The sequence below is a fragment of the Sciurus carolinensis genome, chromosome 15, assembly GCF_902686445.1.
Source record: "Sciurus carolinensis chromosome 15, mSciCar1.2, whole genome shotgun sequence".
Lineage (NCBI taxonomy): Eukaryota > Metazoa > Chordata > Mammalia > Rodentia > Sciuridae > Sciurus > Sciurus carolinensis.
In genome coordinates this window covers 60,191,142-60,214,957 of record NC_062227.1, presented here as the reverse complement: position 1 = coordinate 60,214,957, position 23,816 = coordinate 60,191,142, and the positions used below count along the sequence as shown (strand labels likewise).

At 35.8% G+C, this 23,816-nt stretch overlaps 1 protein-coding gene across 1 annotated transcript in view; it reads right to left on the bottom strand.

Annotated features, from left to right (window-relative positions):
• Dcc (DCC netrin 1 receptor) overlaps positions 1–23,816 on the bottom strand; it is a 1,110,494-nt gene that overhangs the window by 291,353 nt on the left and 795,325 nt on the right. Inside the window, exons 10-12 of the mRNA XM_047526548.1 lie at positions 23,523–23,671; positions 21,517–21,655; positions 15,887–15,936 (exon numbers count right to left, since the gene is read on the bottom strand). Coding sequence (XP_047382504.1) covers positions 15,887–15,936; positions 21,517–21,655; positions 23,523–23,671 — 338 coding nt within the window. The remainder of the gene's footprint in view (positions 1–15,886; positions 15,937–21,516; positions 21,656–23,522; positions 23,672–23,816) is intronic.

Genomic DNA, 23,816 nt, shown 5'->3' with positions numbered 1-23,816 from the left:
TTCAAAAATAAAACAACAAAAGTTATAAAGATATTTCCCTCATGCCTACCACCTCCTAAAGTTTCTATCCATTTTTTTCACTGTACTTCAGAGCAAAATGTCTCCAGACACTGATAGTCACTCTGTTCAGACCCTTGATGCTCTCTCCATTTTCCATCCCTTCTCAGTGGCCACTTGGCTGTCATCATTTCACTGTCTGCCACTAGCACATGGCAGAGTTAATAGCTCCCATCTTTTGGAAACACTCTTCTGCCATGGGTGTCTATGAGACTGTCCCTACTCACACCACTTTTTCTCTTCCTCAAATGTCCAATTGCTAAATGTGACATGTCCCAAGTTGCAGTCATCTTTCTCTCTTCTCTCCTGAGGTGACTCCTAAGTGACTCCTCAGTTTGCATCTCCTGGCATGACCTGTCATCAGAACTCTAGTCTCATGTAGCGAATTACCTACATGATGGACATTCTTAATTATAGGTCTAGTGGCTATCTCAAATTCAAAATGTCCATAAACTAATTGTCCCGTCTAAACTAATTTATTCGTCACTCATCTTGATCTCATGCAGCAACTCCACAGTCCACCAATTTTTATAGTCAAAATCCTAGTCTCTATCTTGATGTGTTTTCACCCCATATGCTCGATCCAAAATGCAGCCTGATTTTTTCCTCTTCTCTTTCAATCCCTTCTTCTGACTCCAGGATTCCTGTTTCAATCATCCTCTTTGCAGCACTTCGTTGTCTCCTAGTTGGTCTTCCTCTTTCAGTCTGTACTACCTCTGGGGTAGATTTCCTGACTGTGGTCAGTGCAATTCTTTTTTTTTTTTTTTTTTTTTTTTTACAAACTGCATTTTGATTCACTGTACACAAATGGGGTACAACTTTGCATTCTGTGGTTGTGCACGATATAGATTCACATCATTCGTGTAATCATACATGTACACAGGGTAATGATGTCTGTCTCATTCCACCATCTTTCATATCTTCAACCCCTTCCTGCTCTCATTTCACTCTACGTAATCCAAAGTTCCTCCATTTTTTCTTTTCCCCCACCCCCGTCATGTATCATCATCCACTTATCAGGGAAAACAATTGACCTTTGGTTTTTTGGGAATTGGATTATTTCAGTGAGTATGATATTCTCCAGTTCCATCCATTTACCTTCAAATGCCATAGTTTTATTCTTCTTTATGTCTGAATAATATTCCATTGTGTATATATACCATAGTTTCTTTATCCATTCATCCGTCAAAGGGCAATTCTTAAAATAGTGAATCAGATCATTCCCCCTTTGAAACCTTTTTTACCACCTACAAAATGAAATCCCAGTTTCTACCATGCCCTAAAAAAACCCATATGATCTGGCCCCAACCAAGCAAACTATGATCTATTCATACTATCCCTTTAGGTTACTAATCATGCAAAGATGTTTTCTGTCTCCCAGACTTTTGCACCAGCAGTAAGCTTACGTGGCAAGCTTTCCCTAAGCATGCACAATGCTGGCTTCCTCTCTAGTCTTGCCTCAGTTCCAGTGTTATCTCCTGAAAAGGTCCTTCTCTGACAATCTGATTTAAAAGATGTGCTCAGAGTAATTCTCTATCACATTACTGTGCTTCATTCTTCACAGAATGCATCACTCTCTTATGCTAATTTTTCATTTATTTGTTTATTATTCTATTTCCCTATACTAGAACATAGGTAAGCTTGAGGAAAGAAAGATGTTGTATTGCCTTTCTTGTGAGCTTTTCCAGCAATAAGGTTATATCAAAGTTGGTATTCTAATAATTGGTTTAATAAGTAATAGTTACAGAATTGTTTTAAAGAGTAAATTAAACAGCGCTTAATTATTTAGCACATTGCCAGACACAGAATACCTACTGAAAAATTTAATGGCTGCATTTATTATAATTATGATCAGGTGCTCATTTCATGTGTGAAGAATGAGGATTACAATGTGTGAATGTGTTAAATCTTTCAGGTAAAGTACTGGCATTTTAACAGTTTTCTAATATAAACAATATTTAAAATTACACTGGTGATTTTTTTTGCATATCAGTGAATGTTTTAACATCTCTAAAATCAAATCACATAATAAGCGACTGCTTTTACCTCCTGGTAGGACTAAACCTATTCATGTTCCCTAACTAATCAACGATTCCAACTATAAGGCCAAACTCCATGAGCTAAATTAAAATCAGAGACCTTATCACTAGACCCAGGTTCATTTAATTTAAGCCCATTATTAAACCTACCACTTTTCAAAAATGTATGACTTGAAGGAAATCTCATTAAACTTCATGGCAAGGCTAAAGTAAGCTTTGCCTTCAGAGCTAACCAGAAATGGAACCATTAGAAATGTGTGTGATGAAGTATAAATTACAAGGTGGTATTAAAGCAAGACTGGAGCTCAAAAGAGAACGAGAGTCTATCACATATTTTAATCTCTTTTTTGAAATCCTTTGTGAAGGCAGACTAAATTGCAATGATGATAATAAATTTGGAAAGAGCAAAATACAGCAATCTCAAAACATAAAACAGCAAAAAACTTATATGTGTTAAGTATTTGAAATATGAAAGATGAGAAAATTCTAGAAAGTCTTTTCTATGTCCTATATATATTGCTCAATAGTTCATATGGGCATGGAGATTTAGTCATGTCTCGATCTCGTTCATATCTTATAATAGGTACCATAGGAGTTTTTAACTATTCTACAGTTTTGCCTATAGGTGCTTTATAAAAACGATTCCTTGATTTGTTTCTATTCTAACTCTACATAATTCTAACTTTTTTCTCTTTTCCACTGAACTCATATTTTAGTTTTACATTAATTCATATAATAATGTACCCTGGGGAGGATGACATTGTTCAACTTATAGGGTACACTATTCTTATTTGGAGTGTATCTGATGAAATTCCAATAATTAACTTTGAAAATGTTGTAGAGATAATATTTAATCACTAAGGTTTTTGTAGGAAAAATAATTTGGGAAAGGCTGAGTTAGACAAATATTTCTCATAGTCTTCAGTATTTCCTATATTTCTCGCAATTTTTAAAATTTTTAAATTTGTTTTAATTAGTTATACGTGACAGTAGAATGCATTTTGATACATCATATATTATGGAATATAATTTCTCATTCTTCTGGTTATACATGATGTAGAATCTCACTGGTCATACCCTTATATACATACATAGGCTAATAATGTCTGATTCATTCTACTATCCTTCCTATCCTCATACCCCATCCCCTCCCTTCAATACCCTCTACCTAATCTAAAGTAACTCTATTCTTCCCAAGACTCCCTGCATTATGAATTAGTATCTGCAGATCAGAGAAAGCATTTGGCTTTTGATTTTGGGGGATTGGCTTATTTCACTTAGCATGATATTCTCCAGCTCCACATATTTACCTGAAAAGGCCATAATTTCATTCTTCTTTAAGGCTGAGTCATATTCTATCATATATATTCTATCATATACCATATTTTGTATCCATTCATCTGTTGAAGGGCACCTAGATTGGCTTCATTGTTTAGCTATTGTGAATTGAGCTGCTATAAACATTGATGTGGCTGCATCCTTGTAATATGCTGATTTTAAGTCCTTCGGGTATAAACCGAGAAGTGGGATAGCTGGGTCAAATTGTGGTTACATTCCAGGTTTTCTGAGGAATTTCTGTACTACTTTCCATAATGGTTGCACCAATTTGCATTCCCACCAGCAATCTATGGGTGTACCTTTTTCCCCACATCCTCCCCAACATTTTTGTTGTTTGTAAGCAACCTCATTCCTTGAGAAAGTATCTTGAGACAAGTATTCTCTGAAACAGATTTTAGGAATAACTGCTCTAAGAAAATGAATGAGAGTGTGATATAAAATATGTTTTGCATTTCCAGAATAGTCTCTTACTCAACTTATTTATACAATGCATTAACTTTGCAAGATGCATTTATGTAACACTAGTTATCCTTTCATTTCCTACCATGCTATCATTCTTTCCCATTCATAGTTTATATTTATTAACTGACTGAATTTTCACTGAACAGAAGTTTGTTTTGTTTTTGGAACTTCAAAAAAAACAAAAAGTCAAAGAATTAATTTAGCCGTGGGTTAGGAGATATGGACCAATCTGTGATAAGAAAATGAGAGTTGTGACAAAAAACTGAGCTTTTCACAAGCCTCCGAACCAACGGAGAGCTTCGATCCGCAAGTAGCCTCTGGGATCAGGGCAGGGCAGCCAGAGACCTCTTCAGGCGGCTCTACCCACTCAGACTGCAGGCTCACTTCACGGGGCGATCCAAGATGGCGGCCTAGAGGGAGACTGCACCCCCAGTCACTCCAGAACCCAGGAGTTAAGAAGGGGAGGCATTGAGAGACTCAGACTGAAATAGAGCCACAGGTGAGTCTGCCCACTGGGTAAAGCTCTGCCCGGGTGGCAGGCCCAGATAGAGGTGGCTTATCGGAGCCGGGCAGGGCAGCTAGAGTCTTCCCAAGGTAGCCTTCCACACTCCGGCAGTGGGCTCCTCCCACACGGCCAGCTGCACGGTGCAGGCCCACAGTGAGAGCATTTCCGCACAGAGCCAGTTCCAAAATGTGGAACCAGTAGGGGGCTAGGGGCAGTTTTCTTCGGATGCGCTGCATTATCAAATTCCTCCAAGACATCAGGCTACTGAAGGCTGGGAGGTGATACACTGGAAATCTACCGGGACACTATAAGCCAATAGCAGAAAACTGCAATATCTCAGGGTCCCACTGACAGCTGACCAATATAAGAAAACAAGGGAAGAAAATGTCCCAAACAAACCTAGATACTACATCAATAAAACCCAATGACAGCACAGCAGAAGAAATGTCAGAAAGGGAGTTCAGAATGTACGTAATTAAAACGATTAGGGAAGCTAATGAGGAGATGAAAGAGCAAATGCAGGCATTGAAGGAGGAGATGAAAGAGCAAATGCAGGCATTAAATGATCGCACCAATCAACAGTTAAAAGACCAAATACGGGAAGCAAGAGATCATTTCAATAGAGTTAGAGATACTGAAAAAAAAACAAACTGAAATACTTGAAATGAAGGAAACAATAAACCAAGTTAAAAACTCCATAGAAAGCATAACCAATAGGATAGAACACCTGGAAGACAGAACCTCAGACACTGAAGAAAAATTATTTAATCTTGAAAGCAAAGTTGGCCAAACAGAAAAGATGGTAAGAAATCATGAACAGAATCTAAAAGAATTATGGGATATCATGAAAAGGCCAAATTTAAGAATTATTGGGATTGAGGAAGGCTTAGAGAAACAAACCAAAGGAATGAACAATCTATTCAATGAAATAATATCAGAAAATTTCCCAAATCTGAAGAATGAAATGGAAAACCAAGTACAAGAGGCTTATAGAACTCCAAACATACAAAATTACAACAGACCCACACCAAGGCACATTATTATGAAAATACCTAACATACAAAATTAAGACAGAATTTAAAGGCCGCGAGAGAAAAGAATCAAATTACATTCAGAGGGAAACCAATAAGAATATCAGCAGATTTTTCAATCCAGACCCTAAAAGCTAGAAGGGCCTGGAACAACATATACCAAGCCCTGAAAGAAAACGGATGCCAACCAAGAATCTTATACCCAGCAAAACTTACCTTCAAATTTGACGATGAAATAAGATCCTTCCATGATAAACAAAAGCTAAAGGAATTTACAAAAAGAAAGCCAGCATTATAGAACATTCTCAGCAAAATATTCCATGAGGAAGAGATGAAAAACAACGATGCAAATCAGCAACAGGAGGCACTAGCCTAAAGGAATAGCCAAATAAAGGAGAAACCAAATCATGTCAAAAACAAATATGAGTCAATTGACTGGGAATACAAATCATATCACAATAATAACCCTGAATGTTAATGGCCTGAATTCATCAATCAAAAGACATAGACTGGCAGATTGGATTAAAAAGAAAAATCCAACAATATGCTGCCTGCAAGAGACTCATCTCATAGAAAGAGACACCCATAGACTAAAGGTGAAAGGATGGGGAAAAACATACCATGCACATGGACACAGCAAAAAAGTTGGAGTATCCATCCTCATTTCAGATAATGTGGACTTCAAACCAAAACTAGTCAGAAGGGATAAAGAAGGACATTACATGCTGCTTAAGGGAAGCATAAATCAGCAAGATGTAACAATCATAAATATCTATGCCCCGAACATTGGCTCATCCACGTACGTCAAACAAATCCTTCTCAATTACAGAAATCAAATAGACCACAACACAATAATACTAGGCGATTTTAACACACCTCTCTCACCACTGGATAGATCGTCCAAACAAAAACTGAATAAAGAAACTATAGATCTCAACAACACAATCAACAATTTAGACTTAACAGACATATATAGAATATACCATCCAACAAAGAACGAATACACTTTCTTCTCAGCAGCACATGGATCCTTCTCTAAAATAGACCATATTTTATGCCACAAAGCTACTGTTAGCAAATACAAGAAGATAGAGATACTACCTTGTACTCTATCAGATCATAATGGATTGAAATGAGAAATAAATGACAGAATAAAAAACAGAAACTTCTCCAATACCTGGAGACTAAATAATACACTATTATATGATGAATGGATAACAGAAGACATCAGGGGGGAAATAAAAATATTCTTAGAAGTAAACGAGAACAAAGACACATCATATCAAAATCTCTGGGACACTATGAAAGCAGTAATTAGAGGAAGATTTATTTCATGGGGCGCATTCAAAAAAAGAAGTAGAAATCAACAAATAAACGACTTAACACTACAGCTCAAAGCGCTAGAAAAAGAAGAGCAGACCAATACCAAAAGCAGTAGAAGACAGGAAATAGTTAAAATCAGAGCCGAAATCAACGAAATCGAAACAAAAGAAACAATCGGAAAAATTAACAAAATAAATAGTTGGTTCTTTGAAAAAATAAATAAAATTGATAAACCCTTAGCCACACTAACAAAGAGAAAGAGGGAGAAAACTCAAATTACTAAAATTTGGAATGAACAAGGAAACATCACAACAGACACGAGTGAAATACAAAACATAATTAGAAGCTATTTCGAAAATCTATACTCCAACAAAACAGAAAACCTCGAAGACATCAACAAATTTCTAGAGACATATGAATTACCTAAACTGAACGAGGAGGACATACACAACTTAAATAAATCAATTTCAAGCAATGAAATAGAAGAGGTCATCAAAGCCTACCAACAAAGAAAAGTCCAGGACCAGATGGGTTCTCAGCCAAGTTCTACAAAACCTTTAAAGAAGAGCTCATTCCAATACTCCTCAAACTATTCCATGAAATAGAAGAGGAGGGAACCCTCCCAAACTCGTTCTATGAAGCCAATATCACCCTGATACCTAAACCAGACAGAGACACATCGAGGAAAGAAAATTTCAGACCAATATCCTTAATGAACATCGACGCAAAAATTCTCAACAAAATTTTAGCAAATCGCATACAAATATATATTAAAAAGATAGTGCATCACGATCAAGTGGTTTTCATCCCAGGGATGCAAGGTTGGTTCAACATTCGGAAATCAATAAATGTCATTCACCATATCAACAGACTTAAAGTTAAGAATCACATGATTATTTCAATAGATGCAGAAAAAGCATTTGATAAAATACAGCATCCCTTCATGCTCAAAACACTAGAAAAAATTGGGGTAGTGGGAACATTCCTTAACATTATAAAGGCAATCTACGCTAAGCCCATGGCTAATATCATTCTAAATGGTGAAAAACTGAAAGCATTCCCCCTAAAAACTGGAACAAGGCAGGGATGCCCTCTTTCACCGCTTCTATTCAACATCGTCCTTGAGACTCTAGCCAGAGCAATCAGACAAACCAAAGAAATTAAAGGGATACGAATAGGAAAAGAAGAACTCAAACTATCCCTGTTCGCTGATGACATGATTATATATTTAGAGGAACCGGGAAATTCCACCAGAAAACTTTTAGAACTCATAAGTGAATTCAGTAAAGTAGTGGGATATAAGATCAATTCTCATAAATCCAATGCATTTTTATACATAAGTGATGAATCTTCAGAAAGAGAAATTAGGAAAACTACCCCATTCACAATAGCATCGAAAAAAATAAAATACTTGGGAATCAATCTCACAAAAGAGGTGAAAGACCTCTACAATGAGAACTACAGAACACTAAAGAAAGAAATTAAAGAAAACCTTAGAAGATGGAAAGATCTCCCATGTTCCTGGATAGGCAGAATTAATATTGTCAAAATGGCTATACTACCTAAAGTGCTATACAGATTCAATGCAATTCCAATTAAAATCCCAATGATGTACCTTGCAGAAATAGAGCAAGCAATTATGAAATTCATCTGGAAGAATAAAAAACCTAGAATAACTAAAGCAATCCTCAGTAGCAAGAGCGAAGCAGGGGGTATTGCAATACCAGATCTTCAACTCTACTACAAAGCAATAGTAACAAAAACGGCATGGTATTGGTACCAAAATAGACAGGTAGATCAATGGTACAGAATAGAGGACATGGACACAAACCCAAATAAATACAATTTTCTCATACTAGACAAAGGTTCCAAAAATATGCAATGGAGAAAAGATAGTCTCTTCAACAAATGGTGCTGGGAAAACTGGAAAACCATATGCAATAGAATGAAATTAAACCCCTATCTCTCACCCTACACAAAACTCAACTCAAAATGGATCAAGGACCTCGGAATCAGACCAGAGACCCTGCATCTTTTAGAAGAAAAAGTAGGTACAAATCTTCAACTTGTTGGCTTAGGATCAGACTTCCTTAACAGGACTCCCATAGCACAAGAAATAAAAGCAAGAATCAACAACTGGGATAGATTCAAACTAAAAAGCTTTCTCTCAGGAAAGGAAACTATCAGAAATGTGAAGAGAGAGCCTACAGAGTGGGAGAATATCTTTGCCAACCATACCTCAGATAGAGCGCTAATTTCCAGAATCTATAAAGAACTCAAAAAACTCTACACGAAGAATACAAATAATCCAATCAACAAATGGGCTAAGGAAATGAACAGACACTTCACAGAAGAAGATGTACAAGTAATCAGCAGATATATGAAAAAATGTTCAACATCCCTAGTAATAAGGGAAATGCAAATCAAAACTACCCTAAGATTTCATCTCACCCCAATTAGAATGGCAATTATCAAGAATACAAGCAACAATAGGTGTTGGCGAGGATATGGTGAAAAAGGAACACTCATACATTGCTGGTGGGGTTGCAAATTAGAGCAGCCACTCTGGAAAGCAGTGTGGAGATTCCTCAGAAAGCTTGGAATGGAAACACCATTTGACCCAGCTATCCCACTCCTTGGCCTATACCCAAAGGACTTAAAATCAGCATACTACAGAGATACAGCCACATCAATGTTCATTGCTGCTCAATTCACCATAGCCAGATTGTGGAACCAACCTAGATGCCCTTCAGTTGATGAATGGATAAAGAAACTGTGGCATATATATACAATGGAATATTACTCCACAATGAAGAATGATAAAATTATGGCATTTGTAGGCAAATGGACAAAACTGGAGAATATCATGCTTAGTGAGATAAGCCAATCTCAAAAAACTAAAGGACGAATGATCTCGCTGATAAGTGGATGAGGACATATAATGGGGTGTGGGAGGGGTTAGCATTAGGTTTAGGGTTAGGTTTAGGGTTAGGGATAAGGAGAGTGGTAAGAATGAAGGAAAGAAGGACTGTATAGAGGGAAAAGAGGTGTGGGAGGGGTGGTGGGGAAGGGAAAAAAAAATAAACATCATTGCCCTATGTAAACGTATGATTACACAAATGGTATGCCTTGACTCTATGTACAAATAGAGAAACAACATGTATCCCATTTGTATACGATAAAAAAAAAAGAAAAAAAAAACTGTGCTTTTAATATTACTCTAGAATAATACAACACAGACAGCTGTAGTTTCTTACTGTTAAATATGACAGTTATCTCATTAGATTTTCTAAAAATAATTCATAAAGGTAGAATTTTGGAACAGAAGTATTCTGGAAGCAGCATCAATAATGGGAAGTGAGGAGTTTCTTCTGAACCAATTAAAGCATCTGCCTATATTTCTGACCATGATGACTCATTAAGTTTATTTCCCTGTAAGAGTGAGGATCCAAAATTTTTAAAGTGCTTTATTTCTCAATTAAAATGAAAGGCAATAAATATTATTCCATGAACTAGTTTGCTCACTCCCTTATCAAGGAAATCAGAGTGCAGAAAGTGTAATGGGGGCTTCCAGGGACTAGGTGAGGGGAAGTGAGGGGAGTGGTCATCTATAGGTGTTGGACTTCAGTGATGGACGATGAGAGAAGTCTGTGGATGGAGGATGCTGATGGTTCTGTAACAATGTGAATGTTGCTCATGCTGCTAATGGAAGACTTTAAATGCTTAAGATGGGGCTGGGGATTTAACTCAGGGGTAGAGTGTGTACTTAACGATCATAAAGAAATGGTAAAAATGATAAACTCTGTGCTAAGTATATTTTACCACAATAAACAAATTACCACTTAAAAAGAAAGTAGTAAGCCAGGAGTGCTGGTGCACACCAATAACTGGTGGTTCAGGAGGCTGAGGCAGGAGGATTGAGAGTTCAAAGCTAGCCTCGGCAATTTAGCAAGGCCCTATGCAACTTAAAAATAAAAAAATTAAATAAAGGCAGGGATGTGGCTCAGTAGTTAAGCACCCCTGAATTCAATCCTTGTTACCAAAAATAAAGCAAGCAAGAGGAAAAGAGGGAAGTAGAACTGCTTGATGTACAAAAGTGGATTCTACCCAAATTATAGACCAGTTTCGAACTTAATAAAATCTCATGAATTATTATATGTTGATATCAATGTAGCATAAAAATTTATAGGCTGATGTATTCTACAAATTCTTGACAAATATAGAAAAAACAGACTGTAAGAACTGTCAGGAAACACTGCCTTCTTTACAATTTTGCTTCTACCCTCATACCCTTCCTGAAACTCTTAGTCATTATCTATGTTCAAAGAACAGTCACATGATGAATCCATGAAAGAATCAATAAGTGAGATAAATACAAAAGATCTATATCTATCGGGATAACTAGGCCGCATCCTACATTCAACAGAAAAGCTCTGTGTATTACATTAGAGGACAAATATCAGCCTCATTTGTGTCAGCATAATCATTAGTGCAGTTAAATTGTCCATCAGTAAGCAGATGCTGGTTTCTAATTTATTCTTTGGTGAAATCAATCACTGAGGCCTCCTATGCATCCCCTTGTTCTACATTAAATCCATTTCACAAATTCACTCCATTTATGTGGGAGGTTTTGAAGCTCTGGAAGAATCTCAGTGGTCAAAATTGATTTTATGAAGGACTTAGGATGGTTCAAGAAGAAACAGAGGGAGAGGTTTTCCCCCATGAGCTACCTGAGGTTATACCTCTGTCCAACATAACAGAGTGAGATGGGCACTCCCAGGAAGCATGTTAAGACCAGACAAGTGGGCCCAGAAGACCTGTGTGAAAAGCATGCTCCAGATGGTTGAGATGCTACAGAGAGGAGTGAATTCAATTCCCTTTGCACAACCAAAAGACAACCCCAGTTTCTAAGAAAAAAACACGAACCCAAAGCAAAAACATAGAGGACCTGCAAATGACTATTGTAACCCATGTTGACTCTTCACTTTTCATTCCACTAGTTTCTCCTCATTTTTTCACTCCCAACTGGGAGTCCAGTGCAAGTGACTCACTTAGAATCCACTTGACTAGGACTTGTGTTTGTAAGAGTTGTCATTACCCCAATGGCAGGGGACAGAGGTCTCAGCCCAAACTCATCATGCCACACTACTTCTCCAAAAGTAACCCAATAATACAATAATCAGATATCCTCCATGTTATTACAAGAAAAAGGGGATTTAAAACATCTGGGGCCAAAATTACAGTTCATTTGTAGTGTTGATGTTTTAATTCTACCTTTGGGTAGTTTCTGGGAATTATGTGAATTCTGAAATCATTTTCAAACTTTTAAAGCATTTCAAGTTCTACTGAAATGTGGGGGAAGTGAGGCACTTTAAGATGCAGGAACATCCCAGAAACTTATCGCACAGAAGGCATCATGTACACTATTGGATTGTGAGCAAATAACTGTTGGACCAGTTTTAGGGATGTAACAGAAAGACTATCACATAGGTATGCCTGGTGTTTAAGCATAAGGATTTCAACAAAGGACAAGTGAGAGGTGATATAACAGGAGGAATGCACTGTTCTGCATTACTTACATTTTTAGATTTAAATTCTTAATTGTCCAATGATCTGTGTGCCATGATACAATAGATTTTTTTGAGGGGTGGGATAATTAACATTTCATTCCCTGAAGTCACCTCCTAGTGCCCAGTCAATATCTGGACTTGTGAGTTAAGTCCTATAAATCTTAATCAATTTATTTCTGCTGTTTTCTCTAACGCTATAAAGATACAATCATAGAAAGATATAATGATTGCAAAAAGGCATAATTATAAATATAATCACAGATATTTGGAGCTATACAAATTCAAGAGATTTTCTCTCCAATCCTCTCATTAGCACAATGAGGAAATAAGGTAAACTTTGAATTGTTACAACAGATTAAGTGTGGTTTGGTGAAAATGAATGTTCTCTCATGTTTTCCTATTAAACTGAGTTCCACACAAAGGTCAGGGTCTCAGTTGTATCCAGAGTTTTACACATGATATATGGTAGGTATGGAGTAAAAGTTAAATGAATGAATAAAACTGAAACGTAGTTTATTTCCAAAGTTTCAAAGATCTAGCTAGTAAAAGATGCCAAATACCTTGAGTCCTAGCACACTCGACATGTTTTTTCCTCGAACTTTTGAATTGGAACAGAGAAAAATAGATGGGTGCCCAGGTAAGCTCTTTTCCTTCTATAAACTTGTCTTCCATAAACTATTCTAGCCAGCTAATTAAATTGGAATATTAATTTCTTTAAATAATTGAATTTCAAAGTAAATTCAATAAAACTATCTTTACATAAATGTGTTCTAATACAGCAGTCACAATTAAAAGTATGAACTTATAAGTTATTATCTTCCCCTGTGAAGATGCTACTTCTTGTAAAGAAATTTTACTGTGAGAAATAAACATCTCATCATGCTTCATTATCACCTGAAATCTAGTATATTTAAGTCAAGTTATTATTTATAAACAAAATGTGTGGCCACAGTGAGCCTGCTAAAAGGGAATTAATCTGTTCTTTTATTTCAATTTCATAAAGGTAATTGTACTGACTTTAAAGGCTAAGAGAATTTCTTTCAGTTCCTTTATCTACACGTATGAGGATCTCTCTGTTTGAACATCCAGGACCTAGATTTTTCAGGCCAATCCCATTACTGATGTCCATAACCAGATAAGTATCTATAAATCATCATTTTGTACTTCAAAATGACCTTTCTGTTCTATGTTCAGAAATATTAGTCCTTTTTCTTCAAAAAAATTTGGAGTACCAAACTTCTTCACTGACTGTCAATATCAGCATTTTTTCTTAAAATTTTAAATATGTTGTAGAAAAACTTTTCAAAATGTGATTCTTATCCTTTTATCTTAAAGGCAATTCCCAAGTTAAAAAAAAATGTAAAAGTTGTAATTCTATTAGCCTAAAAATACACAATACTTACTCAACCCTGATATTTCTTTTAAAATACAACTTGTTCTTTGAAATGGTAATATTCAAAGGTAAGCATTATGTATTTGATAACTTTTATTTTAAACAAAAGAATATCAAAATATGGTATTATTTTTGGCTTTCTCTGAATCTACATACTGTGAATGTAAAATACAGTGTTTTGATCATTCAGTTTCTTTCGTCTCAAAAAACTCCAAGAGGAAGAGTTTATAATTCCTAATTCCTTAGAAGCTAGGAAATAAGATAACAGAAGGAAGAAGAAAGGAGAGAGAGTAAGAGACTTTCCAATGCCTACCATATTCATTCTGAAAGCAGAATGAACAGGTAATTTTTTCTAGCAATGCAGTGTTCAGGAGATCAACTACAGGAAGATAGAAGAAGCAGCAGCCACATGGCCTTGTTGAAAACATTGCATAATATAGAAGTGTGAGTTGTGATATTTGTGGTTGTGTGTGTGTATATGTATATATATATGTGTGTGTGTGTGTGTATATATATATATATATATATATATATATATATATATATATGTGTGTTAAAAAAGTCAATTTTTCAATCCAGGAATTCTCTCTTTAAAATGATGGTAAATTCATACTCAAATATAGTCAGCATCCACAGTCATTCAATAATGCCCTATTCACAGTTCAGAAGAATACATCCATCCTTTGCAGAAGTACACTTGTAAAGGACATGAGCACACAAACACAAAATTGCTTATATATCCATTTCTGTGTTCTGACCTGGAGGAAAAATGTACATTGTACATTCTCATAATAATGAATCTTTAAACAAGAGAAATCTCAATATGTTTTCAAATTTTCATTCAACTTATGGTAATTGTAAATTCTACTTGGCTTTGCATTGGCAACTATTAATTTGAATGGCACATTTGTAAAAGATGTAATGTTCTTGCAAGCAGAGTCTTTTTTAGAAATATGTTAATTTGGGGTTTCATTTCTTTATCTCATTTTTTTTCCTCCCTAGGTTCAGTTATTTTCTTCATTCTAATTGTGTATTTGTCTCACTGGTTCTTATCTATCTAATACAGTGGTTAAAAATACAAGGATAATAATTTCAGAGACATTTAATTAGCGCCAAAAGATAATAAATTCATTTGGCATAGACTAATCTGATCACAGTCACAAAATATAGCTTCATCATAGAGTTTTGCAAAATATGACAAGGAACTATGCATGGAATGAAGCCTTCACGGCACAAAATTAGATTTGTTGCATATGTTACGTTACTACTTTCTCTTGATAGGGCAACAAGGAAAGCGTGAACACCCATGCTATTTGAACACAGAGACAGGTGTGGTGATGCTGGATGCTTTACTAGAACCACATGCAGTTATTAAAAAGGAGAGCTAGTATTAAAACCCAGAGGATGTCTTTCTCTAAGACTCATAATTCCCCAACTCTTTCTTGGATAAACAATTTAGACCGATCTTCTTATCTGAGAGGTGAGTAAACTAAGGTCCTGAGGAAGTGAAAAGTTTTCCCAAAGTTCTACACATAGCCTGGTCATGATGACATCTCCTCAGGTCAGTTCTACTCTCCTAGGTGACTCTGGCATATTTTCAACCCTGAGTCACTCTTGAAATATGGATGTGTTTTCTGGCATTAGCCCACTTATCTTTGGCAATACTTAGCCAAATTCAAGCTTTTTTGAAAGTCACAACTTTGCAGACCTGGAAAACACTGATGGCTGGGTAATGCTGCTTCATCAATATAGCCTCACTGCACCTCAAAAATGCCCTTTGATGTCTACATTCACAAGGGAGGACAGAGACCATAATGAAGTATTTCATCTGATTAAACTGTAGGACACAAAGTCTTTTCTCAGCCAGTTCTTTCATTTGTCCCATCTTGTACCAGGCTAGGTTTCTGTCTGCTATGCTAGTGATTATAGTAAAAGAGATATTTTGGCTTCTTGTTGAAATACCCTTATCACTGTAACATCTATAAAATCAAATGTACTAGAAATAAATCCAGTTTATTCCTATGGTGAAGAGCATATGGGATAGATTTGCCCACTCTTATTCTAGAATATTCCTTCATATGGATGCCACCCCTGTAGTCACAAGATGGCTGGGTTAGCAGAGGCTACACATAAATAATAGGGAATTAGTGAGCTTTTGGCTGACTTACCCTTGAATTAACCACTTCCAGTGAGACGTTCTGAGGTGGGGCACTTGGCACTGAAAGGAATCAAACAAATTATGATGGTTACTGCCAAAGTCTTGGAAAAGAAACTCCAACCCTCTAATGAAAAGAGGAAGTGTATCTTTCTCACAGTTCATAATGATAATGAAGTAGGTTAAGGCAGGTGGTCTTTCAAAATTTTCTTAGAGAGATGAGAAATAACATCGTTTGTGTATGCTTTCTCAGTTGGTGGGCCAGTTAGTTATCCATCTAGGGAGCCCCCAAAACTGTTAGGCAAAAGAGCACTTGCTGTGATACCAAATACTGACATTTAATTACAGCTTTCTTATAACCTTCTAGAGAAACCAATGAAAACACACAGGAGATTTCCTAGAGTGGTATTAAAGGTTTAAAATACTGTGCATTTCAGGATCTCCATGGTGTTATGATGAAATATATCATCCTAATGGTCACCCAGGTTGCTTAATCCCTTTAATGCAATGTTTATTATCTCTTTTAAAAGTGTAAAGAAGAAATACTTTCAGGATTTTTTTTTTGGCTGTTTATAATTAAACCTGTGTATCATAAATGCAAGCAGGCTACCAAGTAGCATTAACTCAATCAATTCCATTAACAGAGAGCAGTTCATTTTCTCAGTATGTTTGTAGGTATTTCATTCCTCTTGGCTGCATTTTGATTTTCCCACTTCTTTATGGAAGAAAGAGGAACATACACAGGTCTATTTTTAATACCTCTAAGAAATATTTACTATATCAAAATATTAGATCATGTAAATCATTTGAAGACAAACATTCATTGAATAGCTGTAGCAAGTCGGGGACTATTCTCTAGTTGTCAGGGATGAATCATACATAAAATAAACCCTCCTGTCTCACAAAAGGAATAGAAGCAGTATTCAATAAATTCTTTACACATATTAATCTTTACAATGAATAGTGCCTATCCTTTTAGGCAACAAACTGGTGATATAATAAAAAAGAAATACCCGTGGGTATTTTCAAGACTCCAGGACCATTTCTTGTCATGTTTTCCCTTGTTTTAATTCAACCTGGACAATATCTCTGTCTTTCTATAGGTTTCTTGCATTTTATGCTGAATTTAGTTATGACCTACTTGGATTTTACCATTGGAAAAGTAGTCACCATCACAGCAAGTTATTTATCTGATTAATCTTTATATTCTCCAAACTGACATTCAATTAGCATTTATTGAATTGAATTAGGAAATGAATACTTACTTAAATATTTTGGTTCCTGGACCTTTCTGGACGTGATGGGAATTGCAGTCATTTAGTGTGTTTTAATTTTGAACTTGTCTTAGTGCTGAACAATGATTGTAACCAATGAATGAATACTCGCCTTGGGCTTAATTTTTATATATTAAATCAACAAGTGCTCTTTCATAAACATTACTAATTTAGGAAATATTTCAGAATTTATTTTTATTAAATGAAATACAGAATGTAACTACCACAGGGACAAGGATTTTTGTCCATTTTGATGCTACATTAAATATTGAAAGGTGTCAGGCCCATGGTGTACTTGAGTAGATTAACAGACAGCTTCTTAGGCCATAAAAAAGCTCTTTCATACTCAGGTTTTTAGTCATCAGGTCTGCATTTTTTTTTAAATTGAGGTATAAATGGCAATCTTATTATTAATTAATTAGCCTATTTAATTAAATGTAAAAATCATTATTAAGGCATAAGTTGCAATTTTATATTTTAAACTGGGGTAAAACATTGGAATATGACATGCTCTATATACTTTTGCAAACTTCTAAAATACTATCTTTAAAACAAAATTTAGAAATCATGTCAATATTAGATACTAATCAATGAGTTCTTAAACATTGAAACTGTATCTAGTTTAAGTTTAATATGCTATTGTAATATTTACATATCATGTTTTATGTTGCTAGTCATATTGCACTCATTTTTTACCAATTTAATGCCATCAAAACAATTTCAGTATGGTTTACTGAATTTATCATAGGTGAAGAACTTATAGGTGACTGAATTTTGAAGGAAGAAGGTAGATTTATCTTGTGTTTTTTTCTGGGTACTATACTATGTATGAGAAATATTATCCTCAAATGTCATTTTAAGTTCATAAATGGTATTTGACTCCCTATTTCCAAGAGGCCAAGAATACACTAAGAGAAAATATAAATGTGCTCATCTTTCTTTTGTAACTACCACTACTGTAGCAGCATCAAGATTAATTCCTGTATTATAAATTAAAAACCAATTTAATAAAATCCTAAGGGTTTTTATAACAATGGCAATGATGTATTTTATCTTTCTAGGGTATAAACTTCTCTTACTTTCCATTGATAGCACACTGGCTATTCTTATGAAGCAATCAGAGAATTCTTTCTATAGGACATTTAGTTATCAATCCCTACTTCCTCCTTCCTCCTTCCTCCTTCCTCCTTCTCACTATCAATTTCCATACTATTTAGAGAAAAACAGATGCAATAGATAAGGTTGAGATATTGATGGAAGTAAGGAGAATACCCATCTATCTGAGTTTTTCATTATTTGCTTCCCTTGCTGAAATGCCTTGCTGTTTTATGAGGCAGAGGAGAAAGGATATTTTTATGTTCAAAATGTCAAGTGACTTATCATTGACAATGGATGTATTAAGGTCAATCAGAGGTGGGTCTAGAAGCCCTCAACGTGGTGGAGCCTGCCAATTTATACACTTGGTGATGCGGCAGTCTATGCGACAGATCAAATTCCCACATTTGTAAGTGAATCTCCATCTAACAGGCACTTAATTTCTCCCCTCAGCAAACACCTGCTGTCATGTGCACACAGTTTATGGATCAAAATAACTCATGTATAATTACAAGTTTTTCTTTAAGATCCTAATATGGAACATTTACCACAGAATGAGAGAAACCTGTCTCTAAGTTACCACCTGCCTCTTACTCACTAGCTTATATGGCCTGGCTTATCAGCTTTGGTCCCTTTTTGAACTTAGTTTTGTAAACTGTAAAGTAGGGAAAATCATAGTATTGTCAGACTAAAGGTTAATGCAAAATGCTTAGGTCAGGGCCTTGCACTCAGCAACGATTCAATAAACATGAATGGTAACAGTGATGACAATAATAAGCAGATTTTCAAAGGTGGTTGCCTATGAAATTAGGTCCTTTTGCTTTCAGACATAGAGCAAGATGGCAAGGAAATTCCTGCAACTTCATTCATAAAACCTATTAGTGACCTAACTATATTACGTACTTCAAGAAAAATCATTTTGGAAAAGAAAATTGCAAAATTAGATATGATCTCGTGCTAAATAATTCCAATGGTTTGAAGAAGTACATCGTTGTAAAGCAATGGTACACTAGGTGGAGGAATTTGAATGAAAAATTATGTTTCTACCTAGAAAAAACAATTAAAGTAGAGCTAAATTAGAAATGATGGCTCATCTGGATAAAAATATTTACAAGCATCTTAGCAGAACCGGGAAACTACTGGGATAATTAATTCAGAAAATAAATTACTTACATTTAATTTTGTTTTTTACATTGTTCTCTGTCCTGATATAAATTCTATGGTAAGGATTCCTCTAACATGATAAGAAATATGATGCTCTTTACAACACAGATGCATTTAGGCACAGTCATTTATTAAATTAGTCCCACAAATGGGAAATCCTAAGATAAGTTTTTATACATAAATATTCATATAGTTTGGATGAAGCTGTATAATTTATCCAGCAAACATCTACTGAGTTAGGACGAATGTAGAAATGAATATAATACCTCTTTCGTATTTGGAAACATTGAATGTAAAAAGCAAATATCTACTGGTATAGATAACAATTATTAAAAGCTCACATGTATGTCAGGCAGTTTTTTTAGGTGCTTATATGAATTAGTCCATCTAATTTTTCACAACATCTACCTGTTAAAACATATAAAAAGTCAAAGAAGATGTCCTGTGACTGGGGACTGGGAAGTAGATGATTATTAAAGGTGAAAAAAGACATTTAAATGTGGGGTGTGACTTCATCAAGAACAGCTTCAAAGTAGAAAGGAGAAAACATTAGCAAGAAGTAGATAGAATGGAACTAGGTAATAGGCAAATGGAAGCCAGGATTGCAAGTTTATATTAGAAATTAGAAGAGATGAGTTCACTGTAGAAATGCATGTGAAGGAGGTCAGGATGCCCTCTCTAAAGGGACCACAGAGTCCTGGCTTTCTCCTAACGAATGTATCTGATAGAGGGAATTTAGTGTCTTTTCCATAGTGATTTTTATTGGGGTTAGGGTCATGAAATACTTTTGTTTTAGTGACAGATATTTTCTAAGTCCCAACCACTCCAACACTTCCAGAAGATAATTCTAGACTAATGACTAACAATCTATCTTTCTCACTTATGACATTTAAACCAAAGTGGAGAATAAGGCCTTAGCATTACAGTTCAGAGTGTGAATGAAATCTACATAAATTATGTAAAAGATTCATTTTCATTTGTTTTTCTTTTATTTTTATAATTATAAGTTGCGAAGTAATTTTTTCTGCCAATATTCTGTTCTGTCTTCAATAACAGAATCAAATGGATGGGCAGAAGAATTACATTCAAATGATGCTGAAGTGGTCTTATATAGAAAATACATTTTTAAAATTGAAATTGAAAATGAACCTCACTCCTGTGTTCTCTCTGCATTGTCCTTTATCGCATGCATGTCTTTCCTCATTCCACTGATATTCTGTGAAATGGCCACCCAGATACTTTCCCAGATTAAAGAATGGTAGATTGCTCAAGGAATCACATCCTACAGTGATTTTTAAAAAAAAAAAATTAAATATTGATGTTTACAGAACTAAACTAAAAGAGAAATCATTGCTGAAAAGAGCTAGCTCCTTATCTTTTTATATTCATGGGGGCCATCTCTGCATTTCTGCACCTACCTGAATTTTCACTGACCCCATACCATATACTATGCTATACTTTCATTTTTTATTAGATTTTCCAACTTTCATTATCCTTAGTTCTCTAGTTTCCCCTGCCACTGCTTAGTCAAATTCATTCTCTTCATTAAGATTCCTTCCTCTCTTTTTATTCCATTAAAGAAAAAGAGTCTAATCTTTCATTAGTCAGATAAGGTAAAATTAAAGTATACATTTTCATGTTTACTTTTCATACATTTAATGGTGGATTTTTTTGCCCTAATTCCTTATATTTTTCAAATTAAGAGCTATTTAGGGGGATTGTCTATTAATTATACTTTTAATCATCTGTGCCCTTTTGGAATGAGAACAGAAGCATGCTAATCGAAATTAGTCCGCACACAAATGTGTTTGCATTAGAGCATTTACAGAAATAAAAACAGGCACAAAAATAATCTGAGTTCTTAGGCAACTGCCAAACCTTAAGAATTATCTATTAGGGCATCCTGACCCAGGGTACATACCTGGACAGAGAGTTTAAATTTGATAATAACATAAGTGAGTTCACAAAATTTTCTAATTTAATTTGTTCTAAAATATTCCATGAAACTTTAGTCAGTAAGCCTTGAAAATGGAATCTTTTTCATACATGCCAATAATATTTCATTATTTTAGCAAATGTGTGAACAAAATTTCACTCTTTAATCACTTACCGTCAGAAAGCGTAACCACTGTGATATCGTCAGTAGACACTCCTGGTCCATAGCGATTATAAGCTAAGAATCGAAGAGTATATTCCGTGAATTTTTTCAAGCCTTCCAGTTTATAAGAGAGTCCATCAACCTCTATATTCTGTAGACACAAAACATCAAAACTATTATTAAGGAGGTGCATTAAAGCAGGCATGGCAGCCTTTCTGTGTAATCAGTGAAATGGACATTAGACTCTTGCTCACTAAAGTACATTCTAGCCTATTATGAGTTGTTGTAAAACCTTACCTATGACACACACTCCCCCACTGAGCCCACACTGCTCTGTAAACTCCTTATAAAAATAGCACTATGGCTATTTTTATAGCCATTAAGTTCCAATTTTTTAACATGACCCAGTGTATTGAATGGTAAAGGTTATTCCACCGACACCAAATCCCTGACGAGCAGAAGGTAGTTGTAGGAACATGGGAACAAAGATTGGTTCCCATACTCCAAATGCAATAATTTACCAAGAATCCATAGATTTGCTTCATTGCTTGCTGACATGTACCCACAGCTCTTGAAAGTCTCAGATAGTTGCCAAGAGTTTTATCTCCCCAATAGCTGTGAAGTAGGTTGAAATAGTTGGCACTTCACAGCTGCAGTCAATGAGGTCCTGAAGGTGAAGGTTACTGTGGAAATCAGAGCCAGCACCCACCAGAGGACCCCTCATCTAGCTCCCCACACTCAATCTGCCTTGGGTGAGGCTACTTTTTAATTTATTTAAATGGGTTGGGGGAAATGAATTCCTGAGGACTGAGATATATAGAAAGTTAGGTCAAACAGGTAGTTGAAAAATAAGAGTTAAGAATGCCAGGGGAGTTGGATGTGGTGGTGCATGTCTGTAACCTCAGGGACTCTGCAGGCTGAAGCAGGAAGATTGCAAGCACAAGTTCAGCCTCAACAACTTAGTGAGACCCTAAGCAAGGCAGCAAGACTCTGTCTCAAAATAAAATAAATAAATAAATAGAAAGGGCTGGGGATATGGTTCAGAGGTTAAGCACTCCACATCTGTGGGTCTATTCCCTGGTGCAAAATAAGAATAAGAATAAAAATAAGATTATATAGGAGCAGCTCATGGAGTGCTCTCTATCATGGAACTTGGCTCTTGACACTCTGAACTGTTTCAGCTGTCTCCCTGTCTCCCTCTCTCCCTGCTCCTGCCTCTCTTTTGAGGGACTAGCTTTAGCTAGGCAGGCCCTCTATCAATGAGCTATAGCCCTAGCTCTGTTTCAGGATTTAAGTAAAACTACTGTGAATGCAGTTTATGTGGAAGCATGAAGGCGACCTCATGCTTGGTAGCCTTTACAAAACAGAGAACTCTCAGATTCTGAGGCCACTTTGCTATTTAGTTCTCCCCTTATCTGTGTATCTTCTCCACATGAAGCTGATGATCTGGAAGTAAACATCTCAATAGTCATATGGATGTCAAAAACCAGAATTGCTGACTTTCATTTGTCTCCCCCAAAGACTTATTTACTCTTGCTTTATCTGAACAGCTAATCTGCCTCTTTTCCGGCATCTGTATTAATAACAAATTAGAAACAAAATTCAAGAACAAGGGTGATGGTGAGGTTTGAAACAATCCAATAAGGAAGAATAGAAACAGCTGTATGCCTAAGGCCACTGGATATAAGGACCATGTATCCAGATGTATTCCCTCCTTAGGAAGGAAAGTGCAAAGTCTTTGCATTCGTTCAAATGTGGTTATGTACGCTGGCTCAGGCTACTGCATATTCAAACCAAAAATGGGCATCCTCTCTGTGAACCCCAGCGTACAGTCTATTTGCCTTTTTCACAACAGAATTCAATTAAATTGCTTAAACTTTTCAATAACAAGTGCCTTAGAACTAATCAACCATCCAATGAATATGTTTAACACTGAACTGTATCAGGAGCTTGCAGTTCTCCTCTAGCTGGAGAGCCACCCGGTGGACAGAAGCTGTGTGACTCATGCCCTTACCTACCTGTTCTTTCCCTGTGGACACCTCAGTGCAGAATAATCTGTAACCTTGGACTGGACCATTTGCATAGGCAGGGGGTTCCCAGGTAATTAGAATTGAGGTAGGTGAGGTAGATACAGCTTGCAGGTTTTCTACTGGCCCTGGAACTTGCACTGTATACAAAACAAATTGATTAGGATAAAAGGGTTCACTTCTGGGAAACAAATAAGATTGCAACTTCTCTAGATGTAGGAAAAAAATAGCAAAATGTACAATTTTAGAGCCATATGGAATAAGAATATCAATATATAAAATATA